Source organism: Zeugodacus cucurbitae, chromosome 4 (assembly GCF_028554725.1).
Source record: "Zeugodacus cucurbitae isolate PBARC_wt_2022May chromosome 4, idZeuCucr1.2, whole genome shotgun sequence".
Taxonomy (NCBI): Eukaryota; Metazoa; Arthropoda; class Insecta; order Diptera; family Tephritidae; genus Zeugodacus; species Zeugodacus cucurbitae.
Window position 1 is genome coordinate 33,901,524 of NC_071669.1, and position 21,104 is coordinate 33,922,627.

Here is a 21,104-nt window from a genome sequence, read left to right on the forward strand (position 1 = left end):
TTTTTGGCTTTTCCGAAAGCCAATGGTTTCGGTTGCAGCTGTACGTAAGGAGTTTGATATGCCGTCCCACAGCTCCCTTATACCGAGATGCTGATGAGTGCTCTCAGAGAGCAGGAGTGCAAGTCGAGTAGAAAATCGTTCGGCTGTCGGTTGTGATTGCAGCTTCTCTATGTCGAACCTTCCTTGTGTTTGTTGACGTGTGCGCTTTTCTACACAGAGGCGGGTGCGTATCTTAGCTGCTACAAGATAGTGGTCCGAGTCGATGTTGGGACCACGAAGCGTACGCACATCAAAAACACTGGAGACATGTCGTGCATCTATCACAACATGATCGATCTGGTTGCGAGTGATTCTTGATGGATTTTCTAATGCTGGAATCTAGTACTACAGATGACCATATTTCGGGCCCCGGCGAAGTCGATCAGCCTCAGACCGTTTGGTGATGTTTCGTCATGGAGGCTGAATTTTCCGACTGTTGTGCCAAAGACACCTTCTTTACCCACCCTAGCGTTGAAATCGCCATTTTTTCCAGCATCAGGTTAAAGAAGTCGCACGATAGTGAGTCACCTTGTCTGAAACCTCGTTTGGTATCGAACGGCTTGGAGAGGTCCTTCCCGGAGCTTTTGTTGCTCAACGTCAATTTACATAGCCGTATTAGTTTTGCGGGGATACCAAATTCAGACATCGCGGCGTAAAGGCAACTCCTTTTCGTGCTGTCGAAAACAGCTTTAAAATCGACAAAAAGGTGGTGTGTGTCGATCCTCTTTTCACGGGTCTTTTCCAAGATTTGGCGCATGGTGAATATCTGGTCAGTTGTCGATTTTCCAGGTCTAAAGCCACACTGATGAGGTCCAATCAGTTCGTTGACGGTGGGCCTTAGTCTTTCACACAGTACGCTCGATAGAACCTTGTATGCGATATTTAGGAGGCTGATCCCACGGTAATTGGCGCAGATTGTGGGATCTCTCTTTTTATGGATTGGGCAGAGCACACTGAGATTCCAATCGTCAGGCATGCTTTCTTCCGACCATATTTTGCAAAGAAGCTGATGCATGCACCTTATCAGTTCTTCGCCGCCGTATTTGAATAGTTCTGCCGGTAATCTATCGGCCCCCGCTGTTTTGTTGTTCTTCAAGCGGGTAATTGCTATTCGAATTTCTTCATGGTCAGGTAATGGAACCTCTGTTCCATCGTCATCGATTGGGGGATCGGGTTCGCCATCTCCTGGTGTTGTACTCTCACTGCCATTCAGCAGGTCGGAGAAGTTTATCCCAGTATGCCCTGGACATCGGTGACCAGATTACCACCTTGGTCTCTACATGAGGATGCTCCGGTCTTGAAACCTTCGTTAAGTCGCTTCATTTTTTCATAAAATTTTCGAGCATTCCCTCTGTCTGCCAGCTTCTCAAGCTCTTCGTACTCACGCATTTCGGCCTCTTTCTTTTTTTGTCTGCAGATGCGTCTCGCTTCCCTCTTCAGCTCTCGGTATCTATCCCATCCCGCACGTGATGTGGTCGTTTGCAACGTTGCGAGGTAGGCAGTCTGTTTTCTCTCCGCTGCGAGATGGCACTCCTCATCGTACCAGCTTGTTTTTTGTCGTTGCCGAAAACCAATTGTTTCGGCTGCAGCGGTACGCAGTGAGTTTGAGATGCCGTTCCACAGTTCCCTTATACCGAGATGCTGATGAGTGTTCTCAGAGAGCAGGAGTGCAAGTCGAGTAGAGTATTTCGTGGCTGTCTGTTGCGATTGCAGCTTTTCGACGTCCAACCTTCCTTGTGTTTGTTGACGGGCATTCTTTGCTGCACAGAGGCGGGTGAGTATCTTCGCTGCGACCAGATAATGGTCCGAGTCTATATTTGGTCCTCGGAGCGTACGCACGTCTAAGACACAGGAGACATGTCTTCCGTCTATCACAACGTGATCGATTTGGTTCCGCGTGTTTCGATCAGGAGACAGCCAAGTAGCTTGATGTATTTTCTTATGCTGGAATCTGGTACAACAGACGACCATATTTCGGACCCCAGCGAAGTCGATCAGCCTCAGGCCGTTTGGCGATGTTTCGTCATGGAGGCTGAATTTTCCGACTGTTGTGCCAAAGACACCTTCTTTACCCACCCTGGCGTTAAAATCGCCGAGCACGACTTTTACATCGTGGCGGGGGCAGCGCTCATAGGTGCGTTCTAGGCGCTCATAGAAAGCATCTTTGGTCACATCGTCCTTCTCTTCCGTTAGGGCGTGGGCGCAAATCAGCGATATGTTGAAGAACCTCGCTTTGATGCGGATTGTGGCAAGACGTTCATCCACCGGGGTGAATGCCAGGACTCTGCGACGGAGTCTCTCTCCCACCACAAATCCAACACCAAATTTGCGCTCCTTTATATGGCCGCTGTAGTAGATGTCACAAGGACCCACCTTCTTCCGTCCTTGTCCCGTCCATCGCACTTCTTGGATGGCGGTGATGTCAGCCTTGAGTCGTATGAGGACATCAACCAGCTGGGCAGAGGCACCTTCCCAATTAAGGGTCCGGACATTCCAGGTGCATGCCCTTAAATCATAGTCCTTTATACGTTTGCCGTGGTCGTCATCAAAAGGGGGGTTTCTCATCCGAGGCCTGTGTTTCTCATTCACTTGATATTCCTTTTTATGTGGTGGGTCCCAAGCCCTACGCACAACCGCATAAGCGGGATTCGCCTTCTCACTTTAGCTCGCTTCCAGACGGATGTCTGTTGGCTACCCAGAGGATACTTGGTCTAAAACCGGAAGTTGTGAGCTGCTTGAGCCACATGTAAAAGAATCGTTCCTGGCCAATTCCAAGTGAATGGCAGTCAGAAACTTGCCTCACTTACGTGAACTTCTACATATGACTCCATCCTAATTTTCATATAGTGCCTTTGAAAAAAGGCAATATAGATAAAACTAAAATACAGTCGTACACTGAGAAAAGTTTCATGGACATAGTTAAATATTTGTCAAACAAAAATAAGAACTATTATTCTTATCAACTGAAGAGTTCTAAAGGCCTAGTCATTGTAATTAAAGGTATAGAGTCTTCCATAGATTCTAGCGAAGTCAAAGAAGCTCCTGAGGAATGTGGCTTTGAAATTAAAACTGTTGTAAATATCTTCCACAGAAACAAAGTACCACAACCCATGTTTAGAATTGAACTGATGCCGAATTCTAACCAGCTTAGAAAGAACGAAGTGTATCCAATATACAATTTAAAATATTTGCTGCACCGCAGAGTAACCGTTGAAGAACCACACAAAAGAAATGGTCCGGTACAATGCACCAATTGCTAAAAATATGGGCATACCAAATCCTATTGCACTCTACGCAGTGTTTGTGTGGTATGTGGAGATTTACATTCCACCTCCAAATGCACCATTAAGAAAGAGAATTTATATAAAAAATGCAGCAATTGTGGAGGAAATCACACTGCCAACTACAGGGGTTGTCCTATTTATAAAGATTTAAAATTGAAGCTGTCACAGGGAATTCAAGCACGTCGTAACCAAATGTTACATACTCCCCGTAATGACATTATAGATACCACAGACCATATTCCAAAACCTAGTAATATTAAAAATAATACTGAAAATGGTAGTATTGAAATCTTACGCAATGTATCGTTTTAAAATTACAGATGGTGAATTTAAAAACTTTTTTGGAACGTTAGGTCATAGATTCCTAGCAGGTGGGGATTACAATGCAAAACACATGTACTGGGGCTCACGTCTAATTAACCCTAAAGGAAGACAGCTGTACAACACAATTATGAATAAGCACAATAATCTTGATATAATATCTCCTGGCAAGCCGACATATTGACCCAGTGATCGTAACAAAATACCAAGTCTAATTGATTTCGCAGTAATCAAACATATAGATAGATCGCTTGTGACAGCTGATACATGTACAGACTTATCTTCTGATCATTCGCCTGTACTAATAAAGTTGTGTGAAGAACCCATATTCGTTGAGCCAAAGGTGGGTCTAACATCTCACAAAACGAACTGGTTGAAATATAAGAAATACGTGAGTAGCCACATTAATAGTGAGTACAAAATAAATACAGGAAGGGATATTGACGAAAGCATAAGAGAACTCAATGATATAATAACTAACGCAACTATCTTAATAACACCAAACAGAAACTATAAGCCACTTGGTCTCCGAAAAACCACTAATAGAGAAATAGAAAAGCTTGTAAATGAAAAAAGGCGTGCTAGACGAGAATGACAGATAAATCGCTCCCCTTCCACTCAGCTTCAATTGAAATCTGCCATACGAAAATAAAAGAAAGCGCTAAACGCGTGGAAGAATTCCACAATGAAATGTATATAAAGAAGCTATGTCCAAACTCAAGAAAGCAAAATTCCCTGTGGAAAGCCCAACAGTCCATGAAGCCTCCAGTCGACTCCAACATGCCTATACGAGACTTGGGTGGAAATTCGGCTCGAAGTGATGAGGAAAAGGCTAATTGTTTTGCAAATCACCTGGAAAAGGTATTTCAACCCAATTGCACAAAGAACAACTTTAAGTTATCAAACTTACCTAACACAGCAAATGAGTCGCTCGAGTCTTTTAAGACTTCACCTTTTGAAATTAATTGCATCATAAAAGAACTAAATCAAAAAAAGTCGCCAGGACATGATAATATCACCCCAAAAATGCTAATAGAGTTACCAAATATTGCTGTAGAGGTGCTCTCTTTGCTCTTTAATGCGATTTTTAGTTTTGGATACTATCAGATTTCATGGAAAAAGTTGCAGATTATGTGTGATTGGCGTTGCAACCGTTTAGCCGGTTATAGCCGAATCGACGATAGTGCGCCACCTCTCTCTCTCCTTCGCAATTCGGCGCCAGTTGGAGATCCTAAGTGTAACCAGGTCGCTCTCCACCTGGTCCCTCCAACGGAGTGGAGGCCTTCCCCTTCCTCGGCTTCCTCCGGCGGGTACTGCATCGAACACTTTCAGGGCTGGAGTGTTTTCGTTCATTCGGACAACATGACCTAGCCAGCGTAGCCGCTGTCTTTTTATTCGCTGAACATTTCAATGTCGTCGTATAACTCGTACAGCTCATCGTTCCATCGTCTGCGGTATTCGCCGTTGCCAATGTTCTGAGGACCATAAATCTTGCGCAAAATTTTCCTCTCGAAAACTCCTAGTGTCGTCTCATCTGATGTTGACATCGTCCAAGCTTCTGCACCATAAAGCAGGACGGGAATGATAAGCGACTTGTAGAGTTTGATTTTGGTTCGTCGAGAGATTACTTTATTGTTCAATTGCCAACTCAGTCCAAAGTAGCACCTGCTGGCAAGAGTGATTCTGTGTTGGATTCCAAGGCTGACATTATTATCGGTGTTAATGTTGGTTCCTAGGTATACGAAATTATCTACAACTTCAAAGTTATGACTGTCAACAGTGACGTGGGAGCCAAGGCGCGAATGCGCCGACTGTTTGTTTGATGACAGGAGATATTTCGTCTTGTCCTGATTCACCTCCAGACCCATTCGCTTCGCCTCCTTATCCATGCGGGAAAAAGCAGAACAAACGGCGCGGTTGTTGCTTCCGATGATATCAATATCATCGGCGTACGCCAGCAGCTGTACACTCTTGTAGAAGATTGTACCTTCTCGGTTTAGCTCTGCAGCTCTTATAATTTTTTCCAGCATCAGGTTAAAGAAGTCGCACGATAGTGAGTCACCTTGTCTGAAACCTCGTTTGGTATCGAACGGCTTGGAGAGGTCCTTCCCGGAGCTTTTGTTGCTCAACGTCAATTTACATAGCCGTATTAGTTTTGCGGGGATACCAAATTCAGACATCGCGGCGTAAAGGCAACTCCTTTTCGTGCTGTCGAAAACAGCTTTAAAATCGACAAAAAGGTGGTGTGTGTCGATCCTCTTTTCACGGGTCTTTTCCAAGATTTGGCGCATGGTGAATATCTGGTCAGTTGTCGATTTTCCAGGTCTAAAGCCACACTGATGAGGTCCAATCAGTTCGTTGACGGTGGGCCTTAGTCTTTCACACAGTACGCTCGATAGAACCTTGTATGCGATATTTAGGAGGCTGATCCCACGGTAATTGGCGCAGATTGTGGGATCTCTCTTTTTATGGATTGGGCAGAGCACACTGAGATTCCAATCGTCAGGCATGCTTTCTTCCGACCATATTTTGCAAAGAAGCTGATGCATGCACCTTATCAGTTCTTCGCCGCCGTATTTGAATAGTTCTGCCGGTAATCTATCGGCCCCCGCTGTTTTGTTGTTCTTCAAGCGGGTAATTGCTATTCGAATTTCTTCATGGTCAGGTAATGGAACCTCTGTTCCATCGTCATCGATTGGGGGATCGGGTTCGCCATCTCCTGGTGTTGTACTCTCACTGCCATTCAGCAGGTCGGAGAAGTTTATCCCAGTATGCCCTGGACATCGGTGACCAGATTACCACCTTGGTCTCTACATGAGGATGCTCCGGTCTTGAAACCTTCGTTAAGTCGCTTCATTTTTTCATAAAATTTTCGAGCATTCCCTCTGTCTGCCAGCTTCTCAAGCTCTTCGTACTCACGCATTTCGGCCTCTTTCTTTTTTTGTCTGCAGATGCGTCTCGCTTCCCTCTTCAGCTCTCGGTATCTATCCCATCCCGCACGTGATGTGGTCGTTTGCAACGTTGCGAGGTAGGCAGTCTGTTTTCTCTCCGCTGCGAGATGGCACTCCTCATCGTACCAGCTTGTTTTTTGTCGTTGCCGAAAACCAATTGTTTCGGCTGCAGCGGTACGCAGTGAGTTTGAGATGCCGTTCCACAGTTCCCTTATACCGAGATGCTGATGAGTGCTCTCAGAGAGCAGGAGTGCAAGTCGAGTAGAGTATTTCGTGGCTGTCTGTTGCGATTGCAGCTTTTCGACGTCCAACCTTCCTTGTGTTTGTTGACGGGCATTCTTTGCTGCACAGAGGCGGGTGAGTATCTTCGCTGCGACCAGATAATGGTCCGAGTCTATATTTGGTCCTCGGAGCGTACGCACGTCTAAGACACAGGAGACATGTCTTCCGTCTATCACAACGTGATCGATTTGGTTCCGCGTGTTTCGATCAGGAGACAGCCAAGTAGCTTGATGTATTTTCTTATGCTGGAATCTGGTACAACAGACGACCATATTTCGGACCCCAGCGAAGTCGATCAGCCTCAGGCCGTTTGGCGATGTTTCGTCATGGAGGCTGAATTTTCCGACTGTTGTGCCAAAGACACCTTCTTTACCCACCCTGGCGTTAAAATCGCCGAGCACGACTTTTACATCGTGGCGGGGGCAGCGCTCATAGGTGCGTTCTAGGCGCTCATAGAAAGCATCTTTGGTCACATCGTCCTTCTCTTCCGTTGGGGCGTGGGCGCAAATCAGCGATATGTTGAAGAACCTCGCTTTGATGCGGATTGTGGCAAGACGTTCATCCACCGGGGTGAATGCCAGGACTCTGCGACGGAGTCTCTCTCCCACCACAAATCCAACACCAAATTTGCGCTCCTTTATATGGCCGCTGTAGTAGATGTCACAAGGACCCACCTTCTTCCGTCCTTGTCCCGTCCATCGCACTTCTTGGATGGCGGTGATGTCAGCCTTGAGTCGTATGAGGACATCAACCAGCTGGGCAGAGGCACCTTCCCAATTAAGGGTCCGGACATTCCAGGTGCATGCCCTTAAATCATAGTCCTTTATACGTTTGCCGTGGTCGTCATCAAAAGGGGGGTTTCTCATCCGAGGCCTGTGTTTCTCATTCACTTGATATTCCTTTTTATGTGGTGGGTCCCAAGCCCTACGCACAACCGCATAAGCGGGATTCGCCTTCTCACTTTAGCTCGCTTCCAGACGGATGTCTGTTGGCTACGCAGAGGATACTTTGTCTAAGACCGGAAGTTGTGAGCTGCTTGAGCCACATGTAAAAGAATCGTTCCTGGCCAATTCCAAGTGAATGGCAGTCAGAAACTTTCCTCACTTACGTGAACTTCTACATATGACTCCATCCTAATTTTCATATAGTGCCTTTGAAAAAAGGCAATATAGATAAAACTAAAATACAGTCGTACACTGAGAAAAGTTTCATGGACATAGTTAAATATTTGTCAAACAAAAATAAGAACTATTATTCTTATCAACTGAAGAGTTCTAAAGGCCTAGTCATTGTAATTAAAGGTATAGAGTCTTCCATAGATTCTAGCGAAGTCAAAGAAGCTCCTGAGGAATGTGGCTTTGAAATTAAAACTGTTGTAAATATCTTCCACAGAAACAAAGTACCACAACCCATGTTTAGAATTGAACTGATGCCGAATTCTAACCAGCTTAGAAAGAACGAAGTGTATCCAATATACAATTTAAAATATTTGCTGCACCGCAGAGTAACCGTTGAAGAACCACACAAAAGAAATGGTCCGGTACAATGCACCAATTGCTAAAAATATGGGCATACCAAATCCTATTGCACTCTACGCAGTGTTTGTGTGGTATGTGGAGATTTACATTCCACCTCCAAATGCACCATTAAGAAAGAGAATTTAAATAAAAAATGCAGCAATTGTGGAGGAAATCACACTGCCAACTACAGGGGTTGTCCTATTTATAAAGATTTAAAATTGAAGGTGTCACAGGGAATTCAAGCACGTCGTAACCAAATGTTACATACTCCCCGTAATGACATTATAGATACCACAGACCATATTCCAAAACCTAGTAATATTAAAAATAATACTGAAAATGGTAGTATTGAAATCTTACGCAATGTATCGTTTTAAAATTACAGATGGTGAATTTAAAAACTTTTTTGGAACGTTAGGTCATAGATTCCTAGCAGGTGGGGATTACAATGCAAAACACATGTACTGGGGCTCACGTCTAATTAACCCTAAAGGAAGACAGCTGTACAACACAATTATGAATAAGCACAATAATCTTGATATAATATCTCCTGGCAAGCCGACATATTGACCCAGTGATCGTAACAAAATACCAAATCTAATTGATTTCGCAGTAATCAAACATATAGATAGATCGCTTGTGACAGCTGATACATGTACAGACTTATCTTCTGATCATTCGCCTGTACTAATAAAGTTGTGTGAAGAACCCATATTCGTTGAGCCAAAGGTGGGTCTAACATCTCACAAAACGAACTGGTTGAAATATAAGAAATACGTGAGTAGCCACATTAATAGTGAGTACAAAATAAATACAGGAAGGGATATTGACGAAAGCATAAGAGAACTCAATGATATAATAACTAACGCAACTATCTTAATAACACCAAACAGAAACTATAAGCCACTTGGTCTCCGAAAAACCACTAATAGAGAAATAGAAAAGCTTGTAAATGAAAAAAGGCGTGCTAGACGAGAATGGCAGATAAATCGCTCCCCTTCCACTCAGCTTCAATTGAAATCTGCCATACGAAAATAAAAGAAAGCGCTTAAACGCGTGGAAGAATTCCACAATGAAATGTATATAAAGAAGCTATGTCCAAACTCAAGAAAGCAAAATTCCCTGTGGAAAGCCCAACAGTCCATGAAGCCTCCAGTCGACTCCAACATGCCTATACGAGACTTGGGTGGAAATTCGGCTCGAAGTGATGAGGAAAAGGCTAATTGTTTTGCAAATCACCTGGAAAAGGTATTTCAACCCAATTGCACAAAGAACAACTTTAAGTTATCAAACTTACCTAACACAGCAAATGAGTCGCTCGAGTCTTTTAAGACTTCACCTTTTGAAATTAATTGCATCATAAAAGAACTAAATCAAAAAAAGTCGCCAGGACATGATAATATCACCCCAAAAATGCTAATAGAGTTACCAAATATTGCTGTAGAGGTGCTCTCTTTGCTCTTTAATGCGATTTTTAGTTTTGGATACTATCCGATTTCATGGAAAAAGTTGCAGATTATGTGTGATTGGCGTTGCAACCGTTTATCCGGTTATAGCCGAATCGACGATAGTGCGCCACCTCTCTCTCTCCTTCGCAGTTCGGCGCCAGTTGGAGATCCCAAGTGTAACCAGGTCGCTCTCCACCTGGTCCCTCCAACGGAGTGGAGGCCTTCCCCTTCCTCGGCTTCCTCCGGCGGCTACTGCATCGAACACTTTCAGGGCTGGAGTGTTTTCGTTCATTCGGACAACATGACCTAGCCAGCGTAGCCGCTGTCTTTTTATTCGCTGAACTATTTCAATGTCGTCGTATAACTCGTACAGCTCATCGTTCCATCGTCTGCGGTATTCGCCGTTGCCAATGTTCTGAGGACCATAAATCTTGCGCAAAATTTTCCTCTCGAAAACTCCTAGTGTCGTCTCATCTGATGTTGACATCGTCCAAGCTTCTGCACCATAAAGCAGGACGGGAATGATAAGCGACTTCTAGAGTTTGATTTTGGTTCGTCGAGAGAGGACTTTACTTTTCAATTGCCAACTCAGTCCAAAGTAGCACCTGCTGACATTATTATCGGTGTTAATGTTGGTTCCTAGGTATACGAAATTATCTGACTGTCAACAGTGACGTGGGAGCCAAGACGCGAATGCGCCGACTGTTTGTTTGATGACAGGAGATATTTCGTCTTGTCCTCATTCACCTCCAGACCCATTCGCTTCGCCTCCTTATCCATGCGGGAAAAAGCAGAACAAACGGCGCGGTTGTTGCTTCCGATGATATCAATATCATCGGCGTACGCCAGCAGCTGTACACTCTTGTAGAAGATTGTACCTTCTCGGTTTAGCTCTGCAGCTCTTATAATTTTTTCCAGCATCAGGTTAAAGAAGTCGCACGATAGTGAGTCACCTTGTCTGAAACCTCGTTTGGTATCGAACGGCTTGGAGAGGTCCTTCCCAATCATGACGGAGCTTTTGTTGCTCAACGTCAATTTACACAGCCGTATTAGTTTTGCGGGGATACCAAATTCAGACATCGCGGCGTAAAGGCAACTCCTTTTCGTGCTGTCGAAAACAGCTTTAAAATCGACAAAAAGGTGGTGTGTGTCGATCCTCTTTTCACGGGTCTTTTCCAAGATTTGGCGCATGGTGAATATCTGGTCAGTTGTCGATTTTCCAGGTCTAAAGCCACACTGATGAGGTCCAATCAGTTCGTTGACGGTGGGCCTTAGTCTTTCACACAGTACGCTCGATAGAACCTTGTATGCGATATTTAGGAGGCTGATCCCACGGTAATTGGCGCAGATTGTGGGATCTCTCTTTTTATGGATTGGGCAGAGCACACTGAGATTCCAATCGTCAGGCATGCTTTCTTCCGACCATATTTTGCAAAGAAGCTGATGCATGCACCTTATCAGTTCTTCGCCGCCGTATTTGAATAGTTCTGCCGGTAATCTATCGGCCCCCGCTGTTTTGTTGTTCTTCAAGCGGGTAATTGCTATTCGAATTTCTTCATGGTCAGGTAATGGAACCTCTGTTCCATCGTCATCGATTGGGGGATCGGGTTCGCCATCTCCTGGTGTTGTACTCTCACTGCCATTCAGCAGGTCGGAGAAGTTTATCCCAGTATGCCCTGGACATCGGTGACCAGATTACCACCTTGGTCTCTACATGAGGTCTTGAAACCTTCGTTAAGTCGCTTCATTTTTTCATAAAATTTTCGAGCATTCCCTCTGTCTGCCAGCTTCTCAAGCTCTTCGTACTCACGCATTTCGGCCTCTTTCTTTTTTTGTCTGCAGATGCGTCTCGCTTCCCTCTTCAGCTCTCGGTATCTATCCCATCCCGCACGTGTTGTGGTCGTTTGCAACGTTGCGAGGTAGGCAGTCTGTTTTCTCTCCGCTGCGAGGCGGCACTCCTCATCGTACCAGCTTGTTTTTTGTCGTTGCCAATTGTTTCGGCTGCAGCGGTACGCAGTGAGTTTGAGATGCCGTTCCACAGTTCCCTTATACCGAGATGCTGATGAGTGCTCTCAGAGAGCAGGAGTGCAAGTCGAGTAGAGTATTTCGTGGCTGTCTGTTGCGATTGCAGCTTTTCGACGTCCAACCTTCCTTGTGTTTGTTGACGGGCATTCTTTGCTGCACAGAGGCGGGTGCGTATCTTCGCTGCGACCAGATAATGGTCCGAGTCTATATTTGGTCCTCGGAACGTACGCACGTCTAAGACACAGGAGACATGTCTTCCGTCTATCACAACGTGATCGATTTGGTTCCGCGTGTTTCGATCAGGAGACAGCCAAGTAGCTTGATGTATTTTCTTATGCTGGAATCTGGTACTACAGACGACCATATTTCGGGCCCCAGCGAAGTCGATCAGCCTCAGGCCGTTTGGCGATGTTTCGCCATGGAGGCTGAATTTTCCGACTGTTGTGCCAAAGACACCTTCTTTACCCACCCTGGCGTTAAAATCGCCAAGCACGACTTTTACATCGTGGCGGGGGCAGCGCTCATAGGTGCGTTCTAGGCGCTCATAGAAAGCATCTTTGGTCTCATCGTCCTTCTCTTCCGTTGGGGCGTGGGCGCAATTCAGCGATATGTTGAAGAACCTCGCTTTGATGCGGATTGTGACAAGACGTTCATCCACCGGGGTGAATGCCAGGACTCTGCGACGGAGTCTCTCTCCCATCGTCCATCGCACTTCTTGGAAGGCGGTGATGTCAGCCTTGAGTCGTATGAGGACATCAACCAGCTGGGCAGAGGCACCTTCCCAATTAAGGGTCCGGACATTCCAGGTGCATGCCCTTATATCATAATCCTTAAGACGTTTGCAGGTGTAGTCATCAAAAGGGTGGTGTCTCATCCGAGGCTTTCGTAGATTTTTCATTGGTACTTCGTTTTTATGTGGTTGGTCCCAAGCCCTACGCACAACCGCATAACCGGACTTCGCCTTCTCACTTTAGCTCGCCTTCAAACGGATGTCTGTTGGCTACCCAGAGGATACTTGGTCTAAAACCGGAAGTCGTGAGCTGCTTGAACCATGTGGAGAAGAATCGTTTCTGGCCACTCCCAAGTGAATGACAATCAAAAACTTTCCTCACTTGCGTGAACTTCTACACATGATCCCCAGTCGCAGATTATCCTGATAGATAAACCTGGGAAAGACCTGACACAGCCGTCTTCATACAGACCAATCAGTCTTCTACCCTGTATTTCTAAAATATTTGAAAAGGTGTTACTATCAAAGATGTCTCCTTTCCTCCACGAAAATAATGTAATACCAGCGCATCAATTCGGGTTACGTGCAAAACATAGCACGATAGAGCAAGTAAATAGAATAACTAACGAAATAAAGCATTTGAGGACAGAGAGTACTGTTCAGCTATATTTCTAGATGTTGCTCAGGCATTTGATAAAGTGTGACATGAAGGGCTTTTATATAAGATTAAAAACATTCTACCTTTAGAATTGTATAAAATATTGGAGTCTTATTTAAATAATAGACAATTTATGGTTAAAGTAGGAGACTTCTTATCTAATGACGACAAATAAGGCTGGTGTACCATAAGGCAGTGTTTTAGGGCCAACTCTGTACATCATATATACTGCTGATCTTCCAACAGCTAATAATGTTTTGACATCAACTTTCGCGGATGACACAGCTTTAGTGAGCCGTAACAAATGCCACATTATAGCATCAAGAATATTAGCGGAGCACTTAAGATCTGTCGAAGAATGGCTAGCCAACTGGCGTATAAATGTGAATGAACAAAAGTGTAAGCACGTTACATTTTCTCTAAGACCAAAAATGTGTCCGGCAGTAAAAATTAACAATATTTTTGTGCCCCAAGCGAATGAAGTTACCTATCTTGGTATTCACCTAGATAGAAGGCTTACGTGGAGAAAACATATATCTAGTAAAATAACTAGCATGAAGATAAGAGCTGCAAATTTAAATTGGCTTATAAATAAAAACTCTAAACTTAGCCTAGACAACAAATTGCTTTTATACAATATGGTCATAAAGCCGATTTGGATGTACGGCATTCAACTGTGGGGTACGACCTGTGCAACTAATATCGATATAATACAAAGGTTCCAATCGAAAAAGCTTAGAACAATCACGTGCTCACCATGGTACATGTGCAATGATAATATCCATAAAGATCTTGGTATCCCTATGGTAAAGAAAGAAGTAGAGGACAGCAGATTGAAATATATATCTAAACTCCGTGATCACCCAAACCCATTGGCTAATGCTTTAGTACAATCCTGTTATCAATCACGTCTAAAAAGAAGAGATATGCCTGCATACTAAAGAGCAACGTTTCACCAAAACAACTCAATCACCTGGTTGAGCTTGTCTAGTTTTAATTAGTTTTAAGATTTTATAACTTATTGTTAGGCTTTAAAGAGCAGTTTCAGTAAATAAATATATATTGAAAAAAAAAAAATTCGGCAAGATAAAAGATAGCGATTTTGAATCCAAATTAAATTTTCGTTTAAGAAACGTTTATCAAAATGTCCGTATTTAATAAAAAAATAAAAATAATATCACTATATAAAACAAAGCATATATTAACAAATAGTTAAGCATGTGTTGCCAAGATTTGTGAAATTTTCCGCTGTCGTTGAGGGCAGAGGCAGAAGAACGTCCCAAGACAGGCAGCAAAGCCGTGGTTACCCAAAGAGCAGCAAACCCACTACATGTTTCTGAACCTCAAGAAGGTGTTTAGAAACAAAATCACTCAAAGCATTGCCGCATTTATGCTGAAAACCCTTTTCTGTTGAAAAAAGATGTTTGTTTACAAATTATTTTACCGTAGTTGCATGAGTAAAATCAATGTATCCTATCACTCCTGGTATTCCAATTTTTTTCCCAAACCGACGTTGAGGTAATGCTTTTCTGAAATCCATTTCAGACATTTGAACCTTAATCCACTTCGGACACAAAATATTTTCTTAAACATTAATCACTTCGGATACAATTTTGGACATTGTACTTCTACCTATACCAATATCGGTATACATTCCAATTGAAAGTTGATATGAACCTTCAGCGAAAACCTAAGACTTGCCACCAATTTCATTAAATTAGGTATGGAGATTTATCTTCCCAAATATATAATTTGGTTAAGTATTTCTGAAAATGCACGCTTACTTAATCGACATCTGGAAACAAACCTGAAACAAAAATAAATCATTATAAGTCGAGTTCTAGCAAAACTCACGTGGAATCCGGTGCCGGCAGCGAATTAGAATGGTCTCTCAAATGTCGTCTTTCGGTTGTACCTTGATAATATCGTTCACAACAAATTAATGGCCATAAAAAACATTGTTTCTTTAATTAAAACTGTTTAATTTCAAATTATTTACAATTTTGAACCAACAAATTCTGTTTTAATTGTTTTGTCAAACTGTCACAAGGAAAACAGCTGTTTCGAATTGAAATTCGAAATCAAATGAAATCGTACGATTTGCAGAACAGCTAAAATAAAATCGTACGAATTGTAATTTCGGATCCGCATTGAAATCGCTTGCAAAAGGATGGTTGGACCAAAATGGGGACTAACTCCCCGCGTAGCACATTGGCTCTACACAGCTGTGGTAAGACCGATTATGACATATGGGTTATTTATTGGACTGGTGGCCAATAATTGACAAGAAGTACGCAGTAAAGCGTATGGTAAGTTTACAAAGAGCGGCATGTATATGTATCAGTGGAGCTCTCAGAACAACGCCGAGCCAGGCATTAGGTGCGATTCTGTATTTACTGCCTATAGATCTATTCTGCAAACAACAGGCGGCAAAATCGGCACTTAGGCTGAGGGAATCTTCGCTACTGCAAAACTGCAATAGGGGGCATTCCAGTATACTCGGCAAGTTCCAAGTTCTACCAAATATTACGGACTTTCGCAATCCTATAGAAATGAATCTAAACTCGGACCTACACATATCCTTCCCCTATAGAGAGGAGTGGGAAATGGGAAAAGTGGACAAAGATTCAGAGAAAAGTATCTATACAGACGGTTCAAAACTGGACAAACGAGTAGGAGGCGGGGTATTTTCAGAGAAACTGGATACCAGAATCGCTTTCCGGTTATCGGATCACTGCAGTGTTTTCCAAGCAGAGATCACTGCAATTAAAGAAAGCCTTTTCGTTTTGTCAAAAAGAGTGCTAACGACTAAACACATATTCATATTCTCGGATAGTCAAGCAGCTTTAAAATCACTAAAGTCGCAAATAATATCATCGAAGATAGTGAAAGAGTGTTTGGATTTACTAATGGCAATGACATTATATTTCACGATACACCTGCAATGGGTCCCGGGACATAGTGACATTCCTGGAAACTGTGTAGCAGATGAACTAGCCAGATTGGGCACAACATTGCAGTTGGATGCTAATAAAGAGGGAATTTACATACCTCTGGCAACGTGCAGATATCTAATAGATAAATATGCTGTTGATACGGCTGAATCACAATGGAAACAATCAACGACTTGTTCCGTAAGTAGACAAACGTGGCCTGAGTGGAGCAAGAGCCGTACTTGTAGTTTATTGAAATTTAAGAGGAATGACACAAGAACCCTTGTAGGGGTGTTAACGGGACGCTGTCTGTGTTGGTAGACACGCCAGCAGACTGGGGTTACCTTGTAACGATTACTGCAGAAGCTGCCAGAAAGAAGAAGAGGAAGAAACGATTACACACCTTCTATGTGGATGTAAGGCTCTGTATAGGAAAATAATCGCAACTATTGGACGCAGTTTTCTCGAGGATGTGGGTGAAGTTGCTCATATCAAATTGTGTGAACTTTTTCACTTTATTAAGACTACAGGGTGGTTCAAAGATGACTCTATAGTGTGAGGGATCACAGTCCCAGTGGTGTCAGAATGGGCCTCCAAAAGGCCTAGGTGTGTCGTTTTGACAACCACATAACCTAACCTAACCTAACCTGTGCTAGAACTGACGTGACTAATATAAGGAGTGACTTTATGCCGTATTTTATAAAGAGGATAAATTCTAACTCAAAGTACCAAATGGATTCATTCGTTATTTTTACTAAAAAGGAATACTATTTGGTTTACTTACACTGTCGGTTCAGAGTATAAAGAAGTATGTGTATCAGAGAACTGCAACGAGTAATAAATGTGTGTGTATACTTAAGTACTGATACGTTACTCGGTCTGATTCTGTCACTTCGGTTCATGTACACGAAGCGTACCGTTTGGCTTTAAATCAGCGATAGAGAACAAATTTAAATCACTAGCGATCAGCTTGTGCCTGATTTGTTTATGAATGTTCGCATCAGCAGCAAATACCCGAAGTGATACAAACTAATGCTTCAATGATTGAAATGATCGACAGCGTTCGGTTTGTATATCATCCCCTAAACACTTATTTACTCAAGCACTTCTATTTACAAGTTCTTTGTGTTCTGATGGCAAGTGAAGCGCGCTAGGAAGTGTATATGTAAATGTTTGTGATAAGGTAAAATTGTTTGTGATTAAAGAAAAATGAAGAAAATTAAACTAATTAGTGAAAAAATTGTTTGCGGTACATATACTTTAAGTGGTCAACGGAAAGGGCGCAGTTCACTCTGGAATATTTTGTCAGAAATTAATAATTAACTTGGGAAATTGTAACCGGCTTTGTTTATTGCCGGCTCTGCTGTGTTTATTAGTTTATTAGTGCTCGGCTGTGTTAAAATATAAAAACAATCAGACTTCAAATTTGCATAGGCATAACTGTTGTAAGGCTACAAACAACAAATATATCTTAAAACAAATTTCTGCTGAGGACAAAAATGAGACAACTAAAATGTGTGCTAATTGGATTATTGAAGATTGCTGACCGTTTTCTACTGTACAAGGTACTTCATAAAAATGACAAATTTTTTTATAAAGCTCGGAGCAGTATACGGCGAAAACATCGATGTGGACGATCATTTACCGGATCCTACAACGGTGTCACGGAACGTGCAAAAGTCGGTAGAGAAAACGAAATTAGAGATTCGAGGGGAGATAGCTGAAGCTGGAATTCGATGGAATTCCCATTATAGAATGCTTAAGGCAATTCATGATAACTGGGCGGACATGAATAGAATTTTGAGCAACAAAGGACGAAAGTCGACGACTTTTAAGGATAAATTTAACTATTGTAAAATCTTTGGTAGGTGTATGCGAGAATGTTGAAGTTGTGTTTAAAAAACTTCAATTAACAAAGGTACCATCATTGTGTTAGTTATACCATCGATATTAACCCTGAAGCAAAATTTAAGCCAAAATCCGAAATATGTACTCACAATTATTAACTTAAAACTAACCATTTTAGAATATATTGATACGATATGGCTGGCGAACCTTAGTATATGGCATAAAGTTACATTTTTTTATACCCCCAGCTATTAATATGCAAGTAACTGAGTTGGATACTATAACAGAATTTTGTGTGTCACTAATTATATCGAATTCATTTATGAATGAGCCAGCGTCATCCTCAGCTCGAACATTAAGCTCAATCTCAGATAGCATCGACTCTAATCATTTAGTTCCATCTTCCAATGATGCCTTTTTCTTTTCACAATTAATGCAAAATTCAGCAATAAGAACTGTCGAAACACCTAGTGAGGAGCTCAATAGATATTCTAGAGAACTGGTTCAAATGTCTAATAGTTTCAATTTGCTTGAATGGTGGAATAACAATAAAAAAATATCCAAATTTATATCAAGTTGCCATGCATATACATTCAATACCAGCTAGCAGTGCTGCGGCTGAGAGGTCATTCTCGTTGGCAGGTAATATTATTACGGAAAAACGCAACAGACTTGCACCTGGCTCAGTTGATAGCTTAATATTTTTAAATTCAATTTACAAAAATAAAAATTAGGTGTAATAGATATGTATATACCTATAGATATGTATGAAATAAGTTTATTAGTTGTTTTAATAAGAATTGATCTCTTTTTCTCAATTTTGGCTTTATGTTATTAAAAAATTAAATATTGTTATTGTTATTTTTAAGAAATGTGTTCATTACTTTTTACAAATGAAATGTATTTTGAAATTTATTGTTGGTTAATAAAATAATTAAACCTTTTAAAAATATGTGTTACGTTTGTTCTGTTCTGTTTAAAATATACATACATAGTATGTAGAGGACATAGTACATATATACATGTGTTGTGTGTATGTACTCTAGGGAATTTCCACTATATTACGGAAATTACACTATTTAACAACATATTTATGTATATATGTATGTATGCGATCGTGATTTCCGAAGAACAGATTGTTCGTGTTGCATCAGATCAGTTGACGCTGGCGGCTACTCGAATTGATTAACAATGTTGTCTATGCTGAACTGAATTGATTTGATTGTGTTTTTGGCACGACTGTTTGTTCTGATTTTATCATACTCGTTGCAGCTCTCTGATGTGTATAATATAATACATCTATAATTTTATAAACTGTTATTATAGTTTTGTTTTGTCGAGAGCATTGTTTGTGTTGTTGAAGCTGATTCCACGATTTACGAAATTATTTACAAATTCAAAGTTCTGACTGTCAACAGTGACGTGAGAGACATTCACGTTGCTTCCTTATGTAGTCTCGGAAAAGCAAAACTAATTGTTGAACTGTTGAGACCAATCGTATCAATATCATCCGCGTACGTCAGCTGCGTTCAGTTGTACACTCTCCAGTAACATGTTGGGGAAAAAGATTCCAGGCTTAAAACAACACTGATTACAGAGACACTTTCCCAATTAAATGATCAGACAAATTGTGAGCCTTTTATATTATGTTCCGACCAAAAATTTTATGTGATTAGATTACATTTAACCGCTTTACAATACTACCCTGTTCTCACTGCTGTTGGAGATTTATAAATCACCTGTTTTTGACACATATGCGTAAGAGTGTTTCTGTATTGCTAACTAGGAAAGTTTCTACTGTGAAACTATGAAAACACAAATTATGAGAGTTTGAACTAATAAGAATTAATTTTTTTTATTATAAAAATTAATTTGGCTGTATCCGATCGCTATCTTTACATGTAAAAGTAACAACAAAGTTATCCAGTTGAACTCGGACAAGAGAGCGGATACCTCATTGAAAATTCTATCGCCGCTTACGTCAGTGCTATCAAATTTTTTGCACATATGAACACCATTCACACTGGCATAAAAGGCTCAAAGAACAAATGATTGTCAAAAGGAACAATACAAATATATTTTTGTTTTTTACAATACAAATATACTTTTAATATTTTTAACTTGAAATAAACTATAATTGATTAAAGAACACGTTAGGCATGGAGCTTGAAACTAAAGGGGATATGGAGAACATCCTCTATCCGCTCATACACATTTTAACCACGAAATCGTGGTACGGTCCTTCCTGCTTATAAGGGACCGACGAGATGTTATAAATTTACCTCCGTTTAGGTTCCCAACAAAATTGATATTTGTATTGTTTTACATATTTTATACACAACCCCGTAGGTTTCATTAAAATAAGAAGAATGTACATACATACATATGTACTACATACATATATAGTAGTACAACCAAAGTTTTAACAGGTGCAGTAAAATACCAAAGAAACATCGATAATTTCTAACAAGGACATATAAGCAAGCATTAAGCAAGCCTCTGTATAAACATTACAGGTTAGTATAATATAATTGTAATAATGTGCACATTTAATATAATTCGCAAAAAAGTCAACATAGATCTAAAGAAAATTACCTCAATAGGGATGTCAAACAAAACGATATATACGTATTGTAACCCAAATGATACCAGAAGAAACTAGAATTGACATTTGAAATCGATAACTTGCTAGATGTAGACATTTAATAGTGGCTTTTATTTGACAATCCAGTGATCGAACTCAGGGTAGAGTTTCAGCGATAATGATTTATTATGGAAATCCGTTTCATGTGGTGTCAGAAGTGGGATTGACAAATAAAATTCCATAGAAGATAATGGTTAAGTTCAATGATTTAAAGATACCACAACTCAAAAAGGTGTTGGAACAACGAAGCTTAGCAACGAATGGGTTGAAAGCTGAGTTACAAGCCCGTTTGCGAGAGGCCATGGAAGAAGAAAACATCAACGTTGACGAATTTGTTTTTGAATCGCTGTTAGAGGAATCGACAACGAAAATTGAGGAAAAGGAAGATACCCCATGTCCATCAGGGGTACTGGACATGAAC

At 41.4% G+C, this 21,104-nt stretch overlaps 1 protein-coding gene across 3 annotated transcripts in view; it reads right to left on the reverse strand.

Moving 5' to 3' along the window:
* Nucleotides 1-20,723, reverse strand: part of LOC105220061 (uncharacterized protein F13E9.13, mitochondrial) — a 38,572-nt gene extending 17,849 nt beyond the window's left edge. Inside the window, exons 1-3 of one of the 3 annotated variants that reach the window (XM_054230361.1) lie at nt 20,635-20,701; nt 15,113-15,173; nt 2,325-15,065 (exon numbers count right to left, since the gene is read on the reverse strand). In XM_054230361.1, coding sequence (XP_054086336.1) covers nt 6,406-7,743 — 1,338 coding nt within the window. In that variant the 5' untranslated portion in view covers nt 7,744-15,065; nt 15,113-15,173; nt 20,635-20,701 and the 3' untranslated portion in view covers nt 2,325-6,405. Of the gene's footprint in view, nt 1-2,324; nt 15,066-15,112; nt 15,174-20,634 lie in introns of those variants that run through there. The other 2 variants (XM_054230362.1, XM_054230364.1) reach the window with 2 other exon arrangements.
* Nucleotides 20,724-21,104: the final 381 nt, after the last annotated feature.